At 33.9% G+C, this 21,863-nt stretch overlaps 1 protein-coding gene across 2 annotated transcripts; it reads right to left on the bottom strand.

Moving 5' to 3' along the window:
• Positions 1-1,487: 1,487 nt before the first annotated feature.
• On the bottom strand, positions 1,488-12,667 carry LOC112514961 (phosphatidate cytidylyltransferase 1-like). 2 transcript variants are annotated; one of them, XM_025121612.1, is made up of 12 exons: positions 12,564-12,667; positions 10,790-10,936; positions 9,673-9,926; positions 8,439-8,590; positions 7,962-8,103; positions 7,334-7,490; positions 6,873-6,920; positions 6,081-6,167; positions 5,213-5,341; positions 4,602-4,658; positions 2,620-2,703; positions 1,488-1,768 (listed from the first exon to the last, which is right to left on the bottom strand). In XM_025121612.1, the coding sequence occupies exons 2-12, from the start codon at positions 10,880-10,882 to the stop codon at positions 1,682-1,684; spliced, it is 1,290 nt and encodes a 429-aa protein (XP_024977380.1). In that variant the 5' UTR covers positions 10,883-10,936; positions 12,564-12,667; the 3' UTR covers positions 1,488-1,681. The 2 variants fall into 2 exon arrangements, with proteins under 2 accessions (XP_024977380.1, XP_024977381.1); XM_025121613.1 differs by lacking the exon at positions 12,564-12,667 and having other exon boundaries at positions 9,673-9,861; positions 10,790-10,828.
• Positions 12,668-21,863: the final 9,196 nt, after the last annotated feature.

Here is a 21,863-nt window from a genome sequence, read left to right as displayed (position 1 = left end):
GACAAAAATACCTTTTTATGACTAGTTTTATAATTTTTTGCTTAAATTATAAATACTATGTTATGATAAATATTAATTGGCGATAGTGATGAGAGCGATGGCGGCTATGGTGGGGGTGGCGTTGGTCGTGTATGTATATAGTAAGGCTAAGGGGTTGTTTGACAGTTATTGAATGGTTTGATGCAGAATGATTAAGTGGTGAGAATGGTTAAAAGACGTTTATGATATAATGCAAAATGAAATTTAATTGTTTGGTAATTGTTTACAATGAAATTAGGATGTTTAATGGTTTAGGGGTTTAGAATACAAAATCATTCAGAGGATTTTAGAACAAGTAAAAAGCAGATCTTTTTTATTTGACAAACAAGATTCACAGCTTAACGATTCAAAAAATGCCTCTAAATGAAACTATTAAGAGGTAAACAACAACCCCTAAGGTTTTTTTTGGCTAGTTCTTTGTTTTTTGWRAAWWATAATTTGGTAGGAATCAAATTCAATTCGTATCACATGTGAATTATAATTTGGTAGGAATCAAATTCAATTCGTATACGTATGTATGAAATTCACCTGTATGAAATCCGTGAATGATGAAATCTATGGAATTTGATTCCATTTTATGTGTAAATCAAAAAGCCGAATGAAGTTTGTTCAATAGAATTTATTATTTCAATTCATTCATATTTTACGAGTCCTGCAAACCAAACATGATTTAAGTTTATAACCCAAAGGAATATCAACGGTGTCGTATGCCAACGACGCAGATGGTCAAACATGAATGCCGACTTAAAGACAGCGTCGTGCTTTTCTTCTAGCAAGTTTTTTCTTTTTTCATAATGAGAATGGGACAGATACAGATGGTATATAAAAGCGATGACATACAAGTTAGATATAGAAGTTTGATCAATTATATCTTGTATTTCAGTATTTGTTTCAAAACGTGACCGAGTCTCAAAATTCAGTTGCATATCTATTTCGTCGTCATTCGTTCAAGTATCTCTAAGATCATATCATGCATGGAGTGGAGATGGACAAAACCCCAAACCCAAAACCCCAAATCAAGCCTAAAAGCATAATTGAGTTCGGGTGAGAATAAAAAGTTATAATAAGAATGTGAAAACAAACTTTCATATACCTTCATCTGCATCCAACCATCTTTTTTACCTGTTCTTTTGTCATCATGATCGAAAGTTTAAAAAATTCATACGCGTGAAAACAATTAAATGTAGTAAAAGTTCGTGAAATTGACTTAAAAATGAGGATAGATTTAAAAAATAAGTGGATAAATGTAATTGAAGGTAGATAAATGTAGCTGAAAGTATTGAAATCAGTTGAAAAAAAATTAAGTTAGATTAAAAAGTAAACTCATCCAAAAGCTCAGAAGGGTTCTCATCATTCTCACCATAAACTCGTATTCTCATACAATCCCTCCTGAACGATGCTTCGGCTAATGCAGCTGCTTGAGAGTAAAAAAAAAACATGATTCGTGTTTGACATCTACCGGGAATTACAGATGTTTTCGTCCTAATTTCAAGAGGGTACATCGGAAACAAAATAACAAATATCTAATAAGACTAAAAATGAATCAAAGAATGAGAGAATACTAATGACTACGGATGTATACTGCCATCGATATCATTTACCGCTTTCTCTTCGTGTAAAAGAAAATTGAAACAACGGCGAATCAGTTCTGGAACTGTCTCCCGTCTATTACCTCCTTCAGTTTCGTGAGTAGCAATTCTTGCTCCTCGAACGTAAGGCTTCCTAATATCTATACAACAAAAGATCATTTAGAGCGTGTTTGATTAGTGGTATTAAATAGTAATTAATGAGAATGAAAATAAAAGAGATTGTTTAGTTTATATAATATTAATTGGCTCGTTCTCCAGAAGCCCAAATTTTCATTTCTGGAACTTGGGTGTCATTTTCATCTCTCACTTGGACCAAACTGCCCCTTGGATTATATTGACGATAGCGATGCATACGGCTTGGGTCTTTTTGGGTCCAGACCTGAGCCTTCCGGGTCCGTTTTCGGCAAGCAAACTAAAGGACCTGGGTTTTGGGTGTGAAAATAGGTCTCATTGGGCTTTTCCAGGTTACTTTACGCCTAGGCCATTTTGGGCTTTTGAAAAAAAATTACTTAACCACAAGAGTGGTGCCTGATTGGTTTGAGCTTGGCTCCAAAGATCAAAAGTACCAGGAGGTCCCAGGTTCAAATCCAAGTAGGAATAAAAATCCCCTTGTGACCACGGAGGTTGACTCCGGGCTATCTGCAAAGCAGGTGGTCGGCCTGGGATTAAACGGCTCGCATAGCAGGTTGGATATCCAGGTTCATTAAAAAAAGATTTTGAGAACTTGTTCGAGCAAAAAATTTGCCCAAAATCTCAATTTTCTCATTTTTGGAGAATCTATTGGATATGCTCTAATTTACCAACTTTGTCCCATCTTCCTATTTTTATTCCACCTATTTTGGTGTGAAAAATTTGTCTCAATTTTGTCATATTTTAGTACGATGTCGCACCAAACATGGGGCAAGTTTTTATTCTGTAGTGTCTCATCCTGTCCTACATACCAAATGCAAATAGCTAAAACATGTAAATTGTAGAAGAGAAAATAGCAGACCTGTTCCAAGAGGATCTCAACGGGATAATATTGCGGGATGACGAAGGACTGATGGTAGATGTAAGCGAAAATGGCCATAACCATCTGCAAGCATTACGGAAAATAAAGACACCTTAGCATCATTCTCCTTTCACAATTACAGCCAATGTGAGTTCAAATTTTGAACAAGACTTTTGCACATTTCAGGAGCTTGATTGAGAAGGTTCACTTTCTGGGACCCTTTCTTCATGGGCGTGAAGAAAGGGTCACGGAAGGTGAAAACCTTATGCCCAACTTCATGGGTGTGAAGGAAACCCTTCACGGCCATGACCACTGTTCATCGTCTTTTCCTAGGCTATTTTTCAGCAAATCTTCTTTTCCTGATTTTGTGGGGTTTTGTCCCTTAAGTAACCATGCTTATTTGAGGAAAAAGTTGATTACCCTGCCCCACGTGAGGGGGCATTTCAGAGCTGACTCCGTGGTTGAGGCTAGCGGAGGGATCAAGCCCGCCTCACACATGATTCAAACTTGAATCTGTAGTGTATTTGAGCAAAGTCGTTCCGCCCCTTTGCCAACCGAGCAATCATGCTTATTGGGCCACAAATTCTCACAACTTTGCTTGAAGACTTGCATTTGACACAACTTTCACCGATTTATATTACTCACCCTAGAACTCCTCTTTTCCACAAATACATGTATTATCATCGATCTTATTCCCTTATCTCCATACACACACACACACCCACACACCATAAGGCTTGTTTGTTAGCAACTTAAAGAACTTAATGAGACTCACAGCTTATTCGGTCGGCTATACATGACTGTTTGGTAGCGGCTTAATACTTATTCAGTAACCTTCTAGAGGGGAGTTTATGCAGAAAGTCAAGTTTTTCTAAACCTACCCCTCCCAATTAAAAAACATGCTTCTTCCATCTATGAAAAAAAACCTCCCAAACAAAAATCTTCACAATCTATACAATTAGATTAATCCGCACAGACAATTTTATTCATAAATGACTTGATGGGAAACCAACCAGACACACCCTTAGTTTCTCTCCCTCAAGAACATTGTAAACTTCATCTTCTACTAGTGGATTTCTCTCGTTGGTCTCCTGCATCTATGGTTTCTCCCATTTTGGGTTAGCACGTAAATCTCGGTGTTGTCTTCTAACCTTGTTTCTTTACTTTGTGCTGGATGCTTATTATCGTTTTGTATGTTGTGAGAACATTGTCTTCTAAACTAAGAACATTTTCAAACTAGAGATTCTTGGGACACCAACTTATGCTAGTTTAGCCTCGATTAAACATTGGAATTTCTACAACAAATGGTGTCAAAGTGTCCTTGTCTTGTAACAGTATGGATCATGCTGAAATAAAAATGTCATCAAATTGAGCAGGAAGATATTCACCATCAACCACAAGGGTTGTGGTGTAGTGGTTGAGGCTCAAAGGGATGTGGTGGAATATCCCAATTTCCCTGGGGTTCAATTCCAGGCGTCCACAACAATTGTGGCCACTGAGTTGATCAAGGCTCATGTCTTACAGTCGCAATTGGTCGGAATTAATCTGGGCATAGCTCGGGACACCCTTCCACAAAGATATTCACTATCCCCCATCCCACCCAACCTAAATTTAAATTTTGATTAGCTTGTATGGTTCGGAACATATTAAAGGTAAGAACAGGGGCGGGCCCACTATGGTGCATATGGTGGCATGTGCCACCGCTTCATTCCTCCATAGTGTAAAAAATTTAGGGGTCGTGAAAGTTGCCACAATATTATTTTGTTGGGTGCAACCATATATTTCCTGAAACTACAAGTCTACAATAATAACACAAGTTTCTCTTGGCATGGTTGGTCTGCTTAGTCTTTTACATTCCTTTGAGACCAGGGTTCAAATCCCATTTGTATCATTTTCTTAGTTTTAAACTTCTAATTTCAGGTTTCTTACGTTTCTGAAAATTTAGAGATAAAAGACTCGAACACAGGACCTCAGTACATTACCTGGCAGTCCATTCTATCGGTAAAGCCACCGTGTCCTGGAATACTGCCACCAAAGTCCTGCAAAGTTGAGTACGGTGTTAATACATTAGTGCAAAGTTAACTACGGTGTTGATACATTAGTGCAAAGTTTAGTATCAAACGTAGCAACCATCACTAGGGTTTAAATGTTAACGAGCTACTCGAGCTCGTTTATCTCGAGTTGCTCGAGTCGATCTCGAATACAGAACAAAACTCGTTTAACTTAACGAATCGAGCTTTATAAAATCAATGTTCGACTTGGCTAGTTCGAAAACTCGATTAAATTTTCAAGTCGAGCCATTCGAGCATATACTTTTTCGAGCCAAACATGTTCATATGTTCATAAATAATACAATAAAAACATAAAATTTATAAACCTCAAACCAATAAACGAGTTAATCGATCGCGAGTACGAACCCATAAACGAGCATCGAGCTCAATAACTCAAAAAATATTCAAACTCGAGCTCGAGCCCTACATCGAAAAAGTTATTCAAGCTCAAGCTCGAGCTCGAACCTGGCATAAAATTTTCAAGCCGAGCTCGAATAACCTACTACTCAACTCGGCTCGTTTACACCCTAACCATCACACACCTTGATCTTAAAGGCTCTCTTGAACCCACTTGCGAAAAAGCCTCCAAACGGTGCTATAACTGATGCAAACAAACCAAGGCATAAAGCATGCCATTGCACCGGTAAAACTGATATCTCTTCCCATGGCAACTGCATTGAATGTTTTACTAAAGCATGTTAATTTTCCAGGTGCATGCTAAAATTTAAAAGTCACTACAACAAAATTGACTTTATAGAACGTCTAGATTGCTTAAGCGTCCTAATAGAATACTTTATAGAACCAAACTATAAAGAGTCCTATTTAAAATCGTTAAAATAGGTTTATATGACGCTTTTGAGCGTTTTAACAAGCTTCTTAAGACGCTTTTAAAATAAAGTGTCCTATTAGCTATTTATGACACTCTTGAGAAGTGTCCTATAAACTTGTTTTTTTATAGGACATTTATGTTTATAGGACATTTTTTCAAATAGTGTCGTATAAATAAGCTAACACGGCACTTTATATTGAGAACGTCCTAAAAAGCTTGTTAAAGCGCTTAAAAGCGTCCTATAAACCTATTATAACAATTTTAGATAGGACATCTTTTGGATTGGTCCTATGAACTTAAGTCCTATAAAGTATTTTATTAGGACGCTTAAACATTTGAGGCGTCCTATAAAACCAATTTTGTTGTAGTGAGTTGTAACCTTGACGGCCAGCTCAAATGGCAAATAAAGGCTAGGCCTTGGGGCTCCTCCTCACAGGTCGCCAATTCGAGTCTCTTCACGGCGATTGGGGATTTTACTGACGGTTATCGTCAGGGCCACATGAGATTAGTCGAGGTGTGCGCAAGAGGCCCCGGACATCCATGGTTACCAAAAAATAAAAGATGTCAGATCTAACACCCACCCATTGAGCTAACCATTTGGGTAACACAAAATATTCTGGCTTGAAAAGAGGACCAGGATCACATTGAAGCCAACTCGTTGACAAATCCTGCATAGGAGGCTCGGCATAAGAGAACAATTTGTGGTAAAACTACATGTTATGTTCAATTAGGGTGTGTTTAGTACACTGAACAAGACATAACAAAACAGGTAATATTGTTCCACGTTTGGCAGGACTTTTATATGGAACATGACCAGACAGGAAGAGGCGTGCTCCACCCCACCCCATGGAACAAGGTGAAACAAGCCTATATTATACAAATATACTCTTAAAATAGAACTTAATTATCTTCAAAACATCAAATGTGTCTTCTCCTTTACATCTTATTCATTTTTTAAATTTTATTTACTGTATTTTATCCTTTCTAAATTTTCACATTATTGTTCTCAACATCTATTTTTATACGTTTTCTATACTTTGTTAAATTTTTGTAATTTGTTAATGTTACTAATAAAAAATAATATAGAAAAGGTATAAAATAAAAAGTTGGAAGTTAGTAAACTTCATATTTTGGTGTCATTTTAATCGTCTTGACGAAAACTTTTTACTAATATACTTTGTTATAAACAATATATTTTATTATGATTTAATAAATTACATAACCTAATCATAATATATAAACAACTCATTAAGAGTAAATTGGTCATTTTACCATTCTTGTCATGTCCAATCCTGTCTTACCAAACGCTTATAGCTGCCCTGTCTGTCGGTACCACACGCACCCTTACGGACAACTTAAGTACTTGAACTTACCCTTCGTGGGCATGTCAACCACTGGTAACGACCCAAAATGTTCGCAAGCTATATAAAAGATAAGTTAAAAACTTTAGAAGGATGGATTATAACATCGTAGTTAATCAACACAGTATATTGATAGTTTAATTTGGCGGGACCAATTATTCTTAGGGGCCATTTACCAAACGCTTACTGAGTAAGTGCTTTCTAGCAAGAGTTACTACTCTCCATTACCTTGTGGGGTAACATTTCCAGCCATTAAAATGGATTGATGGTAAGCGTTTACTGGTTAAGAGTTGTCACCCTCACTTACTACGTAAAACTCTCGATCATTGTCTTCCCTCTTACCAGGTAAGATTCTCAGTCCTTATTGTGTTTACCCGGTAAGGTAATTGAACCGGTAAGCGCTTACCATGGTAAGTGTTTAGTAAACGGCCCCTTGGTATGAGCTTGAATTATAACTTCGTAATTAATCTAACCACGAATGCTGAAATAACGGTTGCGACTGATGCTCCTATAAAGCCCTCCCATGTCTTCTTTGGAGAAAGCTTGATAAGAGGAGTCTTCCCGAAGAAAAAACCAAAGATATAAGCGGCTACATCATTAATCGCAATAAGTGATGCTGGGAGGAGAAACCTATATGAATAAACATTGATGAGAGAATAGTAAAAATTACTTACAGCTTAACCGTATGCACATGTGCATACCGTACATATGAACGGTCACCTTCCTCAGTTTTTCATTTTTTTGTAGTTTTCCCCGAACCTGACCCTGAGCATGAATACCCTAGATAATATATGCTTGGATTGACCATGCAATATGCAAAGAAGAGAAACACAAAGGAACATGAAAAGGTAAAACTCTTAGGAATACACATTAAGTCCTGAATTTCTATTGCTTGAACTTAACTGATTTTCAAGAGGTGGACGGAAGGATATGTGAATTGGAACTAGAGACACACAAGGCCCGGGAACTAGATACGCTCTCAATGAAAGTGGAAAAATGAATTCAAGAGAATATAAACTTGTGGCCTCAAGAACAACATAATAGTAAAATTGAAGAGTATCGAAATAAATGAAAGCGAATAATTTGGTGAATTAGGATTACCAGAATATCCCTTCAAAGATATTGGCAGCAGTGAACGAGGATTGCGTAAACACAACTATCAAAATCATGTGTGTCCATGCATACTGACTAAATTGATATTTGTACATCTTCTTCTTTAATGTGAGAATGAACCACATGAACCCTGTACCAAATCAGAAGTATAGCATCAATATTAAAGGGCTCTTTTGGAGAGTGATATGGGGTTTCACATATTCTCACATGTATCAGTGCCAGGGTCTGCCACTTTAGGGACTCGACACTCTGGCTAACCCCCTCTCGACACCCTGGGACAATTTGTGTCCATCTAGCCTCTGTTGTAGGGGGCATGTTGGAGTCCCACATTGGCTAGACTTGGACCATTTCTCCTGGATATATGTTGGAACATCCCTTTCTTTATAAGGGCTCTTTTGGAGAGTTGTACGAGGGTTCCACATATTCTCACAGTATACAAGTAAAAGGCTTCTTACACATATGCACCTGCAATATATAAGAAATAACAGATAACCATCTGATACTTCATAAAACTGGTCGCAAGCTTATAGAAGAACTTTTCAGGAGTTACGGCATGCATTATCTGTTGGCTGAGAATACGACCATACACGTACAGCATTGCAGTAAAGAAGAAATGCCTGTGACAACACATTACCATTTACTTATGTACGTAAGAAAAAAATGATCACAACACAAGATTAAATTACAGTGATGAAAGCTCTATATGAAGCATAGTCCAAATAGAGGAGGTTTCAAGTACAAACCATGTAAGTCTTACAAACCAACCTTAACCGTCCATCTAGTCTAATAAATATCTGGTTCCATCAATATCTTCATTGTTTCCTAATCTAAAGCTATGATCATAATGAATGAACCTTATCATCTTCCATAAATATCTTGATCATAATGAATGAATCATGATTATGATCCATAAATACTTGATTGTTTCATAATATAAACATTGGTTGTGGGTTTGTAAGAATTACATGGTTTGTATTTGAAACCTCCACTAGTCCAATAAGGGTGTGTTTGGTATCCAGACAAGACATACCAGATGTCCAGGCTCAGACTCAGGCGTTTGGTAAGACAAAACTGGAAAGGACAGAACAGATAAAATGACCAATTTACCCTTAATGAATTCTTTTATATATTTTATATATTTTGATTAATTTATGTAATTTTAAAAAATTATGATAAAATAAATATTTTTATAACAAAATATGTCATTAGAAAGTTTCCGTCAAGACAATTAAAATGATACCAAAATAAAAAAAATTATGTAGTTTCCAATTTTTATTTTATACCTTTTCTATATTATTTTTTTATCATTAATATTTAATAAATTACATAATTAACCAAACTACAGAAACCGTATAAAAATAGTATTTTGAGGACGGTAAAGTGATATTTTAAAAAACATAAAATAAGTAAAATAAAATTTTAAAAATGAATAAAATGTAAATATGTAGGCGTATTTGATGTTTTAGAAGAGAATTAAGTTCTCATGAGGTTATATTGGTAACATATAGGTTCGTTCCACCTTGTTCCATAGGGTGGGGGTGGAACACGCCTGCTCCACTTTGTTCTACTATGTTCCACATAAAAGTCCTACTAAACGTAGAAAGGTGATCCCTGTATTGTTCTGTCTTGTCATGTCCAGTGTACCAAACACACCCTAAAGGATATTAGTTGTATATATTGTCATAATCCTTGTTATTACCAATTGAGAAGTCTGAATCCAGGAAGACGCTTATCTTCATGAGCTCTTCTAAGCAAATTGAACAGCTCACTGGCCATTGAGATTTGGATGATGATTATCATACCCCAAAGGTAAAGATGGCCCAAATAGACAACCAATATGAAGCCAAGAAGCATCCAGACAGAAGAATATGTTCGGATCCACATCGATCTGTATTTGTTTTGGTCATTGACGAGCAAGTCACTTTCATTTAACTTCATTACATCTGGAAATGCCTATATCACCCCACAAAAACAAAACAAAGTGAAAATACAGAGTCTATGCTCAACTCCTGCACGAGATTATCACTACTAAAATGGAAGACTTTTACCTACGGATGTTTCCCTGGGAAATCCGTTGCTAAAGGGGTGATTTGTCATAAATGTTGGTGGGTAAATTGTTGGTTGGAAATTCAAATTGGTGAGAGATTACCCAGGTACTGGATGATATGCTGGTATTTTCTTGAAAAACATCGGATTCTACCTGAACATGGGTATTTTCTAGGTGATCCGCTGGTCATCACTCATGGAAATTTCCCCAGGTGATTTTTGTGGGTAAAAGTCATTTGTTTAGCAATGATACAAACTACGTTGGTGCATTGACTCTAGATGGATAAGGTAAAATTTTGCAACAAATTATTGAAGCTTTTATAAGATCGCACTAGAACAAAATTGAGTTTTAGTTATAGGACCAAACTATAAAGCGTTACAATAGGTTTATAAGACGTCTGGCATTTTAACAAGTTTTTTAGCACACTTCTAAAATAAAGTGTCCTATTAGCTATTTTATAGGACATTTTTTAGAAGTGTCCTATAAGCCTATCTTTTTATAGGACATTTTTTCAAATAGTCTCGTATAAAATTAGTTATTACGATACTTTATTTTAGAAGCATCCTAAAAAACTTGTTATAACACCTAAAAACGTCCTATAAACCTATTGTAACACTTTTAGAAATGACGCTTTTTAGATTGGCCCTATAAAAGTCTTATAAAGTACTTCTTTAAGACGCTTCTATATTTTAGTGTCCTATAAAATCAATTTTATTGTAGTGAGAGTAGAAGTACTAGACTTAGAGGTTATGTTTCTTATCCCACCAACCTCAGTTGACCTTCTCCGATGCCGAGCTCGGGAAGTCGGAGTTGAAGGCGATCTAGGGCTTTGAATATCCCTTTCCATTATTCTAACGTTCATTTTTCACCCGAAATTAAAGCACCTGGAGGCTGCTGGCAACAAATGTATGTGCACCTGAAAAAGCATAGAAGAAAAGATGGTATTAAAGAAAATGTGCTCATTTTTGGTCGGGTGTCAGAACCCGAGTATAATTTAAATCAAGGGAAATTGTCGAAGATAGACAATCAACCCCCCCTTCACCACCCTTCCAACATATTGGCCGAAATAGCCACGGTAATGCAAATAGCACTTATGCAACTTGCGTAACCCACTTTTTTCATAAAATATTTAGGAAAATTAGACACCTGGGAGATAGTCCATGGAGGAGTATTTGCCCATAGACTGTCCACGTAGACATCATGCAAACTTTGCGTAATGTCTAGTTTTCTTGAATACTTTATTGAAAAAAGTGGGTTATGCAAGTTGCATAATCATGGCTATTTCGGCCAATGTGCTGAAAAGGTGGCTATAAAGTGAAGAGGGGGTCGGATTGGTCATTCTGGACAAGTTCCCTTAAATTAAATAAGTTCACGCATGCTGCAAAAAGCAAGTAAATCTAACCATCAAAGATTATCAAATGAATTGGACTAAAGCTATAAAGCTGTGAAAGTTCATGAGATTTTACAAAATGGAATTCATTACGGTTTTTAAAGGGTGACAAGGAGCAGCGAACAGAAGGTGTTGAGAGAGTGACCACCTAACAAGAAACCCTCCTCCTACACTTTCGATGCCAAAAGGATCACCAAAACTGCTTCTAGAATGTTCCCACATACATACTTCGGTGTAAGGGTCTAAGGGCCTATATGTTAGTAGTTTTATGAGCTTAATGAGATTCACAACTTATTCAGTCAGTTATACATGATTGTTTGGTAGTGACTTAATAATATAGGAAGTGGCTTATTCAGTAAACTTCTAGGGGAAGCTTTATGCAGAAAGCCAAAAAATTTCCAAATCTATCTCTCCTAATAAAAAAATGCGCTTCTCCCATCTATGAAAAACCCCTCCCAAACAATAACTTTCATAATCTATACGGCCAGATTAATCCACACAGACAACTTTATCTATCGAGAACTTAATAGAATACCAACCAAATAGCCCTTCAACACAAGATTTATAAATCGCTCAGGCATGTAGCTCAGTTGGCGAAGGGAAGGAGCAACTTTGCTCAAATACACAACAGGTTCAACTTCAAATACTCAAACTCCTCCACTTGCCTCAGCGAGTCATCTTTGAAATGACTCCTCATATGTGGTTTCTAGGGGGCAGTTTCATGTGGGCCGGTCAGGTTTGCCGATGATCAACCTTTTGCTCGAATACAAGTCATGTGAAGCAATCAACATTATATGTACATAAGAACATTGCCTGCTACTTCATAACATATTCAACAATCAAATGGACCAAAATTATGATCATAGGGTTCAAATCCAAGTCCTGTAGGTATTACTGCTCCTAACCGTTCACATTAACAAATACGATTCACCGATTGAATACAATCAACCTTCATCCAATAACGAAATCCAAATAATAACTCACAAATTGAGATCGTCTATCGATCTTACAAAAATACCAAATTAAAAGTGAAACTAACGATTCGAAATTGCTTCTAATACAAAAGAAATCGATATGAATGGTAGTATGATTGTATATATACAATTTAGGGGGAAAACAATCTAATAAAGGGTTATTTAAGGAGAGATCTTACGATTGATTTCTAGAATTGATGAAGATATCTATATGACGCATTGATTTCTCGGAATACAGAAGAAGAATTTGGGAATTCTCCTTGAATCGTCGGAATAGGGATGAACAAGGTGACGAGCATGCGAATCAAACCTCCCCGATTGACACGTCAACATACGTATCTCTGTTTGGAAAAATATGTGTTTCCCATTTCATTTACATGTTTCATTCGTTCCAAATTTAAAAAAGAAAGGCGATTATAATTGACATGTGCATTTAGGGTGCTCAAAAACAGCATAAATCCAAATCAATCCAACGTGAAATAATTTAATCTAAAATAATTTGATATTTAATTGAATTATAAAATTTTCAACTTAATTTAATAAATCTGATATTATTTTATTTTTTGGATTTAATATGATTGTTGAGCCTCTATTATTATGTAAATGGAACATTTACATCATCACGTATCCTCTTCATATAAATTTATCATTCATCTTTATATAACTCTTTTGTATATATGTTCAATAACTGTAAACATATTTATATATATATATATATATATATACTATTAAGGTACTTGTGGAATGCAGCAAGATATATCTCGATTTTAATGTTTCGTTTTATTCTTTCTCTGGAGACGTTATAATACGGTTTTTATGTGGTTTTGAGAAAAGGATAATGTTTTTATTTTTGAATAAATTATAAATTTAAAAATATCATAAATTTTCGAAAATAAATATATCAATATTAGTATCAAATTAACTATTTAAAAGTTATTGTTTTTTGTGTTATTTCTTTAATTCAATTTTTTAAATATCATTTAGTTTAGATTTAATAACAAAGTAATTTATTTTTTGATTTAATAATATGATTTTTTATAAGGATAATAATTAAGAATTATGTTAAAACTCAATGTTTATCCTAATTATATTTTAAAAACTTTATATTTAAAATAAGATGTTTATCGTGAATTTGATTATGTTTATCTGCAATTAGTTATATAAATTCAAAAATTGAGCTTTAATAAGTTGTACTTACACACAATTTACTTGTACTCTTAAACTTTAAGTAATATGCATTAATAAACATTACTTCATACATTAAAAATGGTTTTTAAAAGTTTTTATCAAATGTTTTATAATATAGTATAAATATATTTAGTTAGAAAATTAATTGAATGTAATATATTTAAGTAGTGGGGATAAGTTGTACCAAATGGTTTGATGATGAAAAATATATTATGAATAGACTAAAGAGAGACAATATATTAAAGGTTAGGAAGATACTTTGACGTACCAAAATATAAACCTGACCAACTCGTACGGTTTGGGTTAGGTTGCACTTTGATTTGAGTTGGGTTGGGTTTCTGGTATTTATTTAACTAGAAACTTCCTTATAAATATCTAGATGAAGTCTCAAATGGTTTCATAGAGTAATATAAATAAAAGTAGTTTTTCATTTATAAACTACACTCGACGCTTTCACAACTTGAATAATAGAAGCATAAAGTTCTCCCAATTTTCTTAGTATTCTCGTTTGCTCATCATTGTTCGGTAGTTTGGCTGATTTAGGGGCTGTTTGATAGTTGCTGAATGATTTGGTGCAGAATGATTAAGTGGTCACAATGATTAAGAGCTCTCATGTTATAGTGCAAAATAAAATATAATTGTTTTGTAATTGTTTACAATGGATACCCATGATACAAAATCATTCAGAGGATTTTAGAACTATTAAGAGGTAAAAAAAAAATTGCTAAACAAGATTCACCTTTTAACGATTTAGAGATCGCCTCTTAATTGAACTATTAATAGGTAAACAAACCCCTTAGTTCGATAATTAAGGCTGCATGCAAGCTTGTGAAGACAACTTCGTGACAATTAGTTGGCGTATTTTTTGAGCTTATCGTACAAGCCTCGATTGGATGGGAAGTATAGTTTATAAGCTAGCTTATTTTTAGCGGAAAAAAGCAGTTTACAGAACTCATTAAGTATATCATTGGTCCTTATTTCGTGTTTTATATAACAAAAATGTACATTGAGTTAACACTCTTGGGTTAGTGTTTATTAAGTCCATCATGTGCCCCTCACAGAAGGGCAATTTAGTCCAAACACAAACATTCAGTATCAAAACCCTACATCATACACAAATTCCAAAAAGTATATAAATGAATAATGAGTTCGTATCTCAAACAGCCAACAGGATTTGAGATACAAAATCCCTGGAATCAAACTCTAAAATCTAAATCAAACCTTAGTTTAACTGAACTAGGTTACTGACAGTCTGCAATTAAAATGAGAATGTAAGATTGATAGTTCTGATACCCCTAATATATATTATCTTCGTCCCAACATAATATAAAAATGGAACACAATGTCAGATATATATGATTATTACACTTTTTAGTTAAACAAATGACAATCTTACCCCTATTTAATTTATGTCTCTTCATCCACAATTCTTAAATATTTGTACATTAAATTTAGGGCCTGTTTACTTGTGGCTTAATGAGCTTAGTGGATAAATGGGCTTATTCGCACAGACTTTCTAGGCTGTTTATTTTGGGCTTAATCGCTCAGAAATGGGCTTATTCGCCCAGATGGAAGAAGGAACTTGTCCAGATTAAGCCGGCCAAAAGACTGCCCTACCCTTCTCCTCCATCGATCGCACATCTCTTCTCCATCGATCCAACAGCCCTTTTCTCCATCGATCGACTGCCCTAATTGAAGGCCTCTTCTCCTCCATCTCGAAGAAAAACTAACAAACCCACATGAGGAAAAACCATTAAAAGACCCAAGTTTGAAGAAACTTCAAGTCGATTTTGGTGTTGCAGGGGAGTTCAAAYAGGTAATGAAAAAAYATCAACAAACCCACATGAGGAAAAACCATAAAAGATTGATGAAAGTGAATCCCAAATTTGAAGAAACTTCAAATCGATTTTGGTGACGCAGGAGAGTTCAAACAGGTCATTGCTTTTGGAGATTGGGGTTTCGATTTTGGGTATTAGGATTTCGATTTTGGGGTTTTGTTCTTGGTGATGCATCGAAGTCGAGAGAGATGAGGAGAGAAGCAACCATTCGCGAAGGAGATGCAGGGTTTCGATTTCAGGAAGGAGATGCAGGTTTTGTCTTGGGTTTTTGTTCTTGGGTTTTTGGAGATGCAGGTTTTGTTCTTGGTGATGCATCGAAGTCGAGAGAGATGAGGAGAGAAGCAACCATTCACGAAGGAGATGCAGGGTTTCGATTTCAGGAAGGAGATGCAGGTTTTGGTCTTGGGTTTTTGTTCTTGGGTTTTTGGAGATGCAGGTTTTGTTCTTGGGTTTTTTTCAAGGGGTAAATTGGTCATTTCTGTTATTCAGACTGTTGATTCAGATAGAAAAGTAAACAACAACATAAATTTATCTAAACAGACAAATTTATCCAGACAGACAAATTTATCCATACAGGACTTAATACAAAATTTGGTAAACAGCCCCTTAGTTATATATATATTTTTTAAATTGGACATTTATATACAAATAAAAATAAAAATTATGTACATGGATATATGAGGCCGTTTACTAAACGCTTACCCAGGTAAGTGATTACCGACAAAATTCAACATTATCACTTACTTACCGGGTAAGATTTTAATATACCAAAATGGTATCAAATGCAACAATTTATCCGTAAACGCTAACAGTGGTAAGAGTCATCACTTTCGCTTACAGTGTAAGATTTTCGGTACTTGTCTTTGCTCTTACCGAGTAAGATTCTTAGTAATTATCATATTCATCCGATAAGATAATGTTATTTAATAAATGTTTACCCGAATAAACGTTTGGTAAACGGCCTCATAATATTATTAAACATGTTTTTTGAAATAATATTTTTTAAGATTAAAAAAAAAATACAAATTTATTTTTAAAAAATTGGTGCAAGATTTATCCAATAAATGATTGAAGAGCAGTGATGATTAGAAGAATGAGTCCAAATTGCATGTGAGGAACACCTGGACAACATGTCCCACTGCATGGGTTACAATTACATGCACATAGAAACAAACCCCGATCCCACCAGGCCCGGTTTACCTCCGGTTCAGAAGGAATATTGGAATACACACCGGTCCACGTTTCTGATGCTTCTGTCTTTCAACCCATCCCTATTCCCCCTCTCTTTTCTTAAAGAAAGGAAAAGTAGATTACAATTTTCGTTGGTGTGATTTGTTAAAAAATTTACGGTTTTCATCCCTACGATTTAGAAATTATCATTTTCGTCCCTAGGATTTGTAATTCTTTATTAGTTTTATTTTTATGATTTACGATCTATTATTGTTTTTGTCTTTCTAGTTTACAATTCTTTACTGTTTTGATCCCTTGTACTTATAGGTAGAAATTAGTTTCAGGAACAAAATAAATTGCAAACTATAAGGACAAAAATGACAATTCACATAGATAAAAATTGAAATCATTAACAGACCATAAGGACAAAAATCGTATTTTACTAAAAATGAATTTTTTTTGAAAACTTTGTGAATTAATCAAGAAACTTTAAAAAATTCTTCAAAACGATGATAACTTATGACGTAACGATTTGACACATCAATGACGATTTGACGAAACATCGAGGGCGATTTTCATTGGTGTTTGTCTTTTTTAGGACAAAATGTAGTATATATATAAATCTTATAGTATCCTCTATAAAATTTTAGTGATTCAAACACTTATACTCTCACAACCCTTAACCTTTAAACACAATCTACCATCACAACCCTTAACACAAATATGAAATAACGTCAAAGTGATAATGGTTCCATGTATGTTATGTGTTCAAAGTGACGGGTTAATGGTTGTGAGAATAAAAGTGTTTAAATCACTACAATTTTATAGAGAATATTACAATATTTATGTATATTATATTTGGTCATAAAAAAGACAAAATACCAATAAAAATCACCCTATGTCTTATCAAATCGTCATTGTTGTGTCTAATCGTTGCATCATAAGTTGTCTTCATTAGAAGACGAAATAGAAGTCAAAATTGACTCCATGGGAGATTTTCACTTTTTGAGGCCGATTTTCCCATTTTTCAGATATAATAACTGATTTTTGTCCTCCCAAATGATATACATATGAGACTCATCCGTACCTTATAGTCAAAATTGTCCTAGTGGTCATTTTATTAAAAAGTTTTAGAAAGTGATAATTTTGTTAATGTACAATGTATAAAATAATTATTTTTTGATAATTTCCTTGAAACGTGTGTACTCGTATGAACATTATATATATATTTTTTTGTTATATATCGCCAAAAAAAATCACGTGTAATATAAATTGCTTATCTGTTTTTATATTAAAAAGACAGTCCCAGTGGATTTTGATTGATAAAAGATTTAAAAAAATGGATAAAATAACGAAAACGTTTAAAATCACATGTTTTTATAAATCACGATTACCATCTTGTAATTTTAAAATTGTACGAAAAACATTGTTATTTTTGACCAACCTCACAAGCCAAATTTATAGTTTACTTAAAAAAGAAACAAGTGGAGCCCACCACAATAAATTAATTATTGATAAGATTTTCCCTCTGTATCTTGTCCTGTCCCCACTTCCAACCACAACATTAAGAGTTCATCAGATTTTACACGCAAGGTCACTAAAACATGTATATTTATTTCCTGAGTATAATACATAAATGGTCCCTATGGTTTAGGAAATTAACAAATTAAAATTTATTTAGGGGTTGTTTGTTTACCTCTTAATGGTTTCATTAAAAGACAATATCTGAATCGTTAAAAGATGAATATTGTTTGGCAAAAAATTTTTTTGTCTCTTAATAGTTCTAAAACACTCTGAAGGGTTTTGTATTTTAGGTATCTGTTAACCATTCAACACTTTAATTTTATTCTGAATAATTATCAAACAATTATATTTCATTTTGTATTATATTATAAGAGTCTCTTAACCATTCTGCACCAAATAATTCAGCAACTGTCAAACAACCCATTATTTTTTAACAGATGGACATGATTCTTAGGTGAGTGGCACCTAATAGATGCATTAGATGTTATTGGTTGATTCTATATTAGGGAAAATTGTATAAAAAAAATAATGTACTTTAATTTGATTACTATTTCGGGTAACGGACTTTCAAAACTTCATTTTGGTACATAAGATGTAAAGTTTTAAATATTTAAGTATTTGTGTAACCGGTTGAAACATTAATTGGTTACTATGTTGATGTCGTGAGTGATGTGGTATCCAACTCAGTATTATTTGCTGACATGTTTATGTATTGTAGTTTGTTAGAAGAAAGAGTTAATGCTTCAACCAGTTAACCGAGTATTCTTAGATACCAAAATAAAAGTTTTGAAAGTATGTTACCATAAATAGAAATCAAGTTAAAGTACTTTACCTTTTCATGTAATTTAAACTTTATATTAAGTCATGTATGAGTAAAGTCGTATGTATGGATTAATCTATTTGTATATATTGAGAATGTTTTTATTTTGTGGGAGTTTTTTCATAGATGAAAGGATAATTCTTTTAATTGGGATGAACAAATTTGAAGAAAAAAACTTGACTTTCTATATAAAGTTTCAACCGTAGAAGCTTACTCAATAAGTCATTTTTCATATCATTAAACAACCCACAGACAGTTATGTATACCTACGTGACTTAATAAGTTACGAATCTCGTTAAACTTATTAAGCTGTTAACAAACAGACCTTTGATAGAGTTGGCTAGTTAGGTACCATAGACGTACACTACGACAAAATTGGATTTATAGGACATTTCCGAATTCTAAGCGTCCTAATAGACCTCTTTATAGGACTTAGTTTATATGAACAACAAAAATAAAATGTTCTATCTAATTGTGTTGTATTAAGTTTATATAACGTTTTTTGATGTCGTAATAAGTTTTTTAGGACACTTTTAATATAAAGCGTCTCATTATCAACTTTATAGAACACTATTTGAAAAAAATGTCCCATAAAAACAAGTGTTTTATAAAAAATTGAGTTTATAGGACAATTTCTCAAAAATGTCTTATAAAGTTGCTAATGTGACACTTTATATTACAAATGTTCTTAAAAACTTGTTAAGATATCCAAAAGCATCATATAAAACTATTACAACACCTTTAATTATGACGTTTTATGTTTTGGTTCTATAAATTATGTTATATAAAACGGTCTATTGGGACACTTAGAGATTGAGGGTGTCATATAAACCCAAATTTGTTTTAGTGGTAAGTAGATCAAAACCTTAAAGGCACTAGTGTATTTTTTCATAAATGATGGTAATATTTAGAGTTTTCCGAAACCACAAGGGCTAATTATGTAATTTATTCTTCAATACAACAAATGGTATATTTGGTTTTCCTAAACACACAATGGTTTATGCCACGTTAAGGATATTGGGCGTGGAGACCCACCAATTTCAAAGATTTGGGGTCAATTTACAAATCAATAAGCATTTTATTTCATAATATTTTAAATGTATTTGTTTAATTTGTAACACGTCACTAAATTGTTAATTATTAGTTTTAAGAACAATAATGCTACTAAAAAAACATTGAATTACTGGAATAAAAATCCCCTTGTGACCATGGAGGTTCAAATGCGATGACTCCGGGTTATCTGCAAAGCAGGTGGTCGTCCTGGGATTAGTCAGCTCGCATAGCGGGTTGGATATCCAAGTTAATCCAAAAAAAAACATTGAATTACTTTTGCATTTCCGACATTACGTATATTCAACCCGTTATGCGAGGTGATTAATCTCATGACGACCATCTACTTTGCGGGTAGTCCGAGTCACCACATTTGAACTTCCGTGGCCATAAAGGGGTTTTTATTCCTTTTTGAATTTGAATATGGGACCTCCAAGTACTATATAGAACTCTTCTTTAAGAGTATCTCCAACAATTATATTAAAATATGAAAATTTGAAGATTTGTGATTTTTTTTTTTGATTTAACAGTTATGATAAAATGACTAGTTGTGTACCCATGCAATGCGGCGGGAGCCGTGAATTTTAACGATTTTGAAGTTTCACTGGTTGTATTAGAGCAGATTTAATGATGATATAAGTTACACTTGGTCTTTACATATTAATATTATTTGAATAAATAAGAGTTATGGTTCCAATTACAGTCTATCGATGAAAAAAATTGTATGAAAATTTAAAATTCAATATATTTAGAGTGCAACATATATAAACGACTCCACAAATGTATTCGATTTACACCAAGAGCAAAGAATCAAGAGCGAGACCGAGAGTCCTAGAACAATTGAATGAGAGAACTTTTAATAACTCATGGTGAATATCAATTTGAATCTCACCTTGGGGGATGAGGGGAAGACATAGAGGTATATATGAGAGGGTGAAGACATGAGTGAAATGTGTCAAAAGTATCTCGGAAACATAAAAATAAAAGGTAATAATGTGCATTCATAACTCGTACTATATGTTATTTTAATTGTAAATTAAGATATTTTAAGACTCAATGCATAAAGTAGTAGTATATATTGCATTATGAGTTGTTTTTAAGACTTTATGTATAAATGTATAGTATTTTGTGTATTAAAAATTGTTTTTACGACTTTTGATAAATCTGGTTTATAAGGCAGTATAGCTATGTTAAGATAGAGAGAAAAAGAGAGATGAGATGGAAATTTCTAAATGTGGACAAATCTCTAATATTGCATTCTCATAACTCATTTTACGAAGGAAATGGAAGAAAGGGGAGGGAAAGTAGAAAAACTCATATTCTCGAAACTTTTTTTAGAAGAGAAATGAAAGGAAAAGAGAGGAAAATAATGATTAGTTCCATTCCAAAAAATTTCTCCCAAACGTGGGAGGAAATGTAAATAAATTAAGATTATTTAAAAAATTGTTAAAATTACAAAACTACCCGATCTTTTATTTTAATTGATATGATTTTAAATGGTATGTTCGTAAATATGACATGTTTTAACCACAAGGGTGGTGTCTGATTGGTTTGAGCTTGACTCTAAAGATCAAAAGTACCAGGAGGTCTCGGGTTCAAATTCAAGGAGGAATAAAAACCCCCTTGTGGCCACGGAGGTTCAAATGAGATGACTCCAGGCTATCTGCAAAGCAGGTAGTCGTCCTGGGATTAGTCGGCTCGCATAGCAGGTTGAATATCCAGGTTAATAAAAAAAATGACATGTTTGCTTTCCTTTTTTCTCTTGTTCAATAATATGAAAAACTGTTTTCTTTTCTTTCACTTTCGATAACACAAATAGAAAAATTCTTTTATGTTCCCTCTCTTTCTTTTCTTTTATCTCCAAATTCGAGAAAACATCGTAAGGTCTC

This window comes from Cynara cardunculus, assembly GCF_001531365.2.
Source record: "Cynara cardunculus var. scolymus isolate 2C chromosome LG 6, CcrdV1, whole genome shotgun sequence".
In the NCBI taxonomy this organism is placed as follows: domain Eukaryota; kingdom Viridiplantae; phylum Streptophyta; class Magnoliopsida; order Asterales; family Asteraceae; genus Cynara; species Cynara cardunculus.
The sequence above is the reverse complement of the archived record's forward strand: the minus strand, read 5'-3'. Positions and strand labels throughout refer to the sequence as shown.